The 6,177-nt window shown below is 35.8% G+C and overlaps 1 protein-coding gene across 1 annotated transcript in view; it reads left to right on the forward strand.

Annotated features, from left to right (window-relative positions):
• LOC106870890 (piercer of microtubule wall 1 protein) overlaps positions 1 to 5,758 on the forward strand; it is an 8,729-nt gene extending 2,971 nt beyond the window's left edge. The window contains exons 3-4 of the mRNA XM_014917127.2: positions 3,447 to 3,583; positions 5,569 to 5,758. Of these exons, the coding sequence (XP_014772613.1) occupies positions 3,447 to 3,583; positions 5,569 to 5,637 (206 nt within the window). The 3' untranslated portion in view covers positions 5,638 to 5,758. The remainder of the gene's footprint in view (positions 1 to 3,446; positions 3,584 to 5,568) is intronic.
• Positions 5,759 to 6,177: the final 419 nt, after the last annotated feature.

Here is a 6,177-nt window from a genome sequence, read left to right on the forward strand (position 1 = left end):
ATATCTGAGTGGTTGGCGTTAGGAAGGGCATCCAGCTGTAGAAACTCTGCCAAATTAGACTGGAGCCTGGTGTTGCCATCCGGTTTCACCAGTCCTCAGTCAAATCGTCCAACCCATGCTAGCATGGAAAGCGGACGTTAAACGATGATGATGATGATGATGATGATATATATATATACACACATATACGACAGGCTTCTTCCAGTTTCCGTCTACCAAATCCACTCTTTGGTTGGCCTGAGGCTATAGTAGAAGATATTTGCCCAAGGTGCCACGCAGTGGGACTGAACCCAGGACCATGTGGTTGGTAAGCAAGCTACTTACCACACAGTCACTCCTAATTTACCCTAATATCAATATGGTACTTAAATACAAGGTTAATTACTGTACGTTGTTTTAATCTCTATACTTCTTAATGATTACCCAGAATAGAGTATGTATTATATTTTATATTTATTTCTCGAAATATATTTCCTGTCTCCCCTTTACAAGGTCCATACCAAATGTTTCTACAAAACAATACTCATTTAGCTCCAAAACACTTAACACATAAAAAACATAAAAATGTAACTTTTATATCTTTTCTTCTTGTTCTCATGGCAACATCGTTAGTGTGCTGGGCGTAATGCTTAGCAGTATTTTGTCTGTCGTTACGTTCTGGGTTCAAATTCCAGTAGAAAGGATTATTGTTATTATTAAGGCTGCAGGCTGGCAGAATCATTAGCACGCTGGATAAAATGCTGAGTAGTATTTCATATGTCTTGATGTTCTGAGTTCAAATCCCACCAAGGTTGACTTAGCCTTTCATCCTTTCAGGGTCACTAAAATAAGTACCAGTTGAACACTGGGGTCAATGTAATCAATTTATCTCATGCCCTGAAATTGCTGGCTTTGTGCCAAAATTGGAAAATCTCATCATTATTATCACGGCAGACTCATTAGCATACTGAGTGAAATTCTTAGCAATATTTCTCCCATCATTACGTTCTGAGTTCAAATTCTACTGAGGTCAACTTTACTTTTCATCCTTTCAGAGTCAATAAATTAAGTACCAGTGAAACACTGGGGTCAATGTAATCAACTAGTCTCTTCCCCCAAAATTTCAGGCCTTGTGCCTATAGCAGAAAGGATAGGAATATTTCTCACCAAATGCACATTCACATATATCTATCTCTCTCACTCCACTCTGTCTGTATGTCTGCCTCTCTCTCTCTCTCTCTCTCTATATATATATATATATATATATGTATGCATGTATGTATACATATATCTATGTATGTATATATATACATATACATATACATATTATATATATATATATATATATATATATATATATATGTGTGTGTGTATATGTATATATATATATATGCATACATACACACACATATATACCTATATAACCACACACACACACACATATATATATATTTATCCCTCAGTCTATATCTCTATATCTTTATATATATACATATATGTATGTGTGTATATATATATATATACACACACATACATATATACACGTGTGTGTGTGTGTATATGTAGAGAGAGAGAGAGAAAAGATCGTTTTTGTATCAGGATACCCTGTTGTTAGAAGATAAAGTCTGCAATCATAGGAACGTCTGCTGTCTAAATGGAGGATGAAGATGATGAATAGTTTTCCCCATTCGTTGCCTTTGTTGGCTTTTTTATCCATAACGAGACAAGAAAGGGCAGTGCCCTTAGCCCTTCATTGTTCTCAGGTCCATAAGTGACGGGGGAAGTTGAAATGGGGTGCAGAAGTTATCTTCAAACCAGACACCACTCCCCACCCCACATCTCTGAATGCTTTACAAAAAAGTGAACTTTGCTGAAGGCATCCAAGAACCCTGTGTATGTATATGGGTGTGTGTGTGTGTATATATCTTTTAAATTTGTATACAGGAAATGTTTTGAATATGCAAATAAAGCTCCTAGTCCATTATGCCAGCCACAGTCTAAAGATGGGGACTGGTGAATCCACGAAGATGATCTACCAGATGCCCACGAATACCCCGGACTACACTGTCATCATCCCAGGAATACAGACTTTGATCGTAAGAGATATGTGATTTGTGGAAACGTGCATAGTGATGCATTAAATCTTTATAAATGCCATCCAAGGATTGTCGTTATTATTACAAATATATATATATATATATATATATATATATGTGGCAAATAAGAAAACGGAGAGGATATAAAATCGACAGACATCAGCCTGTAAACATTGCAGTATGTCTATTTATTCAAATGTATTTGCTAAATACACACACTTGTATGAGTGGTAGAGATTATTGAGTGGAAAAGGCTGGCAATTGCATAAATAAGGGTGTGGAAGCATATAAGCTTATGGAAACAGGTGAGCAATTGAGGAAATGAGTAGATTGTCAATAAACTGAATGGGTGTGCAGGTGCTAGTTCCTTACAGCCATTTCTGCCAAGAGGCAAGGAGATCTTCCCCCCCCCCCCGGGTATCTCCATCTATTCAGTGTTATGTAGAGATGAACAGACAAGGCTTGGATAATGGATGTGCCCCTAGGCTTCTTGAGAGGGTCTAAGTGCTTATATATATTATAACGAGAAAAGGAAAGTTTTAACTTATAAAAGTCAATTTATTTACATATTGTCAAAATTCTCTGTAACCTACAAAGTAGGAAATTAAAAATTAGAAATTGCATCTTGAAATATCGAGTTAAACATTTCCTTAGGGTAAGAATTAGACACATATTAAAAAAAAATATATATATATAAACACAGAGAGATGAACTGTAGTAGGTGCAGAGAAGCTATTCACTTGGGAAGTTGTGTACATAAGTAAATGATGTAATGAAGTCTTATCTCTACAGTTGCCTCAGATAATAAATTACTGGCGCCTTAGCCATGTATGTTATGTAATGAAGTCTGTGTATAGACTGACGTGGATTTCGAGACATGTATGGTACAAAGTCGTGTTATGCTCATCAGAAGAAGCTGGCAAATAGCTTAGAAGAGAACACTGTTTATAAACACACACACATATATATATGAATGTATGTATGTATATATATATTTATATATTTTCATATATATATAAATTCAAGAAATAAAAAAATTATACGAAGAGTAGAGAAGGGGATTATTGTTTGTAAGAATTATAAAGGGATAGATGGGATGAAAGAAGATGGCTGGGGTGGCTGAAGGGGAATTAGTAATCAAAAGACATAAGTTAATGGTAAGAAAAAAAAAAGATCGGATTGGCTAAAAAAAATTCAAAGTTAGAGAAATCACTACTATTTGATGAATACACACACTTGTATGAGTGGTAGAGATTATCGAGTGGAAAAGGCTGGCAATTGCATAAACAGGAGTGTGAAAACACTACTATAACTACATGATTAAAATCCAGTGGAATTTAGTTCTGAAATTTGTGGCATTTGTCTTTTCAGTCTGCTTGAAAGGTTATGGCAGGAAAGAACCTATAAACCCTCAATTCATGACCACCTCCTCAGACTATGGTTCCATACCACCAACAATACACACAGTACCAAAGTGTTTCTATCCAAAGACACTGCAGTTCACCAAGGTAAAGTAACATCAGCCACATGTTACAGAGTGTGTGTGTAGAGAGAATGTATGTGTGTCATTGCATTTGTTTGTCCCGTCACTGCTTGCCAACCAGTGTTGGTTTTGTTACAGCCCTGTAACTTAGCATTTTGGTAAAAAAAGAGAATGATAGAATAAATACCAGACTTGAAAAAAAAATAAAACAATGGTAATAAGTCCTGGGGTTGATTTATTCAACTGAGGCCCTTCAAAATGGTGCCCCAGCATGGTCACTGTCCAATGGCTGAAACAATTAAAAGATAAAAGAAAGATGAGAAAAGATAACGACATGCAGCTTGGTCACGTACGTCACATGCCTGTACAGTGTCATGTGTCTCTGTATTTGTCCCCTCGGCAGTATGGCAAGGGGTCATACTTTGAATGGTCCATAAGGGATAAAAGCACAACCAGGGACAAAACATTAGGGAGCTAACAGTCTAATTCTTCTATCTTCATGGACTGGGGCCATGCTGTAGCACTGCGTTGAAGGGTTCAGTCGATTCAATCCACCTCGGGATTTATTTTTTAAGTACTGATACATATTTTATCATTCTGTTTTGCCAAACTGCTAGGTTACAAGGAGATAAATAAACCAACATCTGTCCTCAAGAAGTGTAGGGACAAACAGAAAAGCATACACACATATATACATACATACATATATATACATATATATATATATATATATATATATATATATATATATATATATATATATATATATTCATACATATATATATATATTCAAGTATTTAGACTCATATATACACATATGTATATATGATGATTGTTTCATATTGACAGACGACAGCTGTCCCATCAACACGCACACCACACCCCATCCCTCTGTTGATGAGCACTCAGATGATTTTGAAGACCACCTGCTGACTGTCAGGGTTGAAAACATAAGAAACAGATATTATTCAAGTTTCTTCTACATCTATGCCCTCTGGAATCTGATTCTGAAGGAATGTTTTTGTCTTTTAATCCTTTCGTCTTTTAACCCTTTTATTTTGAGATGTTCTGTGTTACTTTCAATTAATTTTAAACATAACAAAAAATTTAGTAAAATAACTTAGTTTAGGAATATAAATTGTGACTAAGTTTTGGTAGAAGATTTGAATTCAGACCTTATGAAAACAAGACATTTGGCCTACAGAGCCAGAGGCGGTTTCAACCGGGTTGGTATCGAAAGGGTTAAGTCCCGATATTGTCTTACAAGTTTTGTGACATATGACACAAGTTGTAAGAGGTGGCTAGGGCTCAACATTACTACTTGCCTGGGCATTTTGATCTTCATCTGACTTCATATGATTCACATATCCTACTTTTGACAATAGAACACAATCTTACACAAATCCAATATTCACTGTTGATTTCAGTTCCAGTTGTTCCTTTCCGATAGGCCCTTTTAAGCTCAGAGTGCTGAATCATCTTATGTTATGGTTGCTTACCAGAGTTGACTTTATCATAAAAAAGATGCTTTGGCAGTTGCGCATTTTTCATTCGAATAACATGTCCAGCCTATCTCATTTGGACCAAGATGACATGTTCAATTGAGCTACAAGTCATGTGCAAAACTTCTGTATCTGGTAAAAATATCCCCATTTGACTCCCAAGATATGCCTGAGACATGTTTGATGACATCTCTCCAGCATTTTCATATGATGCCTGTAACTGGTCCAAATCACACTGGAATAAAGAAGTGCAGTCAATACATTGATTTTTGTCTTGCCCATACTCACTTTTCAAGCTTTCCAAATGTAACACTTTCCTTCCCTATTTGATAGTATATCTCTGCATCAAGACTACCATTCCTTGATAGTGTGCATCCATGGTAAACCAATGTGAATGACTTCTAACCTTGTTCCATTCCCCAAAATGTCAGGTTCAGAATATTGTTGCCCAAACATGTCTGCTTTTTTAATTCTCTTTTTCTTTACTTTTTTGTCTGTTTTCTTTCAGCATCTTCAGAATGCCGGAATGTATCGGAATCGTTCCTTAAATACAGCTCTGGACAAAAGTTACATTTAAATCCATCAAGGCACTCATATTACGTGCCATGTTTTAAAATATGGACGCTGAACAACTAGAAATTGTTTGTCAGAATAATCTCACTTATCATGTGGAAATTTAATAAATAATGAAAATTTAATTTTTTTTTTTTTTTTATCATCATTTGACTTCAGGAATTTGCAGTGTAATTAAATACAAGCTGCCTGACTGAACATGGTATGTATACCATATATATATATATATATATGGTATGTATGTCAGTGTGCATACATGACAGAGTATAAATGACTTAAGAGGAAAACGGGATATAAATGGCATCGGATGGTGTGTAGAAGAGAGGAGACTGCACTGGTTTGGGAATGTGATGCGTATGGATGAGGACAGCTGCATAAAGAAGTGCTGAGCTCTAATTGTGGAGGGTACCTGTGGAAGGGTATGTATGTGTGTGTGTGTGTGTGTATATATATATATATATATATATATATATATATATATATGGAGTGATCGTTAGATATGGCGATGTTATGCCTCCATTTGTCTTCCCACTCAGCCTCACAC

Source organism: Octopus bimaculoides, chromosome 24 (genome assembly GCF_001194135.2).
Source record: "Octopus bimaculoides isolate UCB-OBI-ISO-001 chromosome 24, ASM119413v2, whole genome shotgun sequence".
In the NCBI taxonomy this organism is placed as follows: Eukaryota; Metazoa; Mollusca; class Cephalopoda; order Octopoda; family Octopodidae; genus Octopus; species Octopus bimaculoides.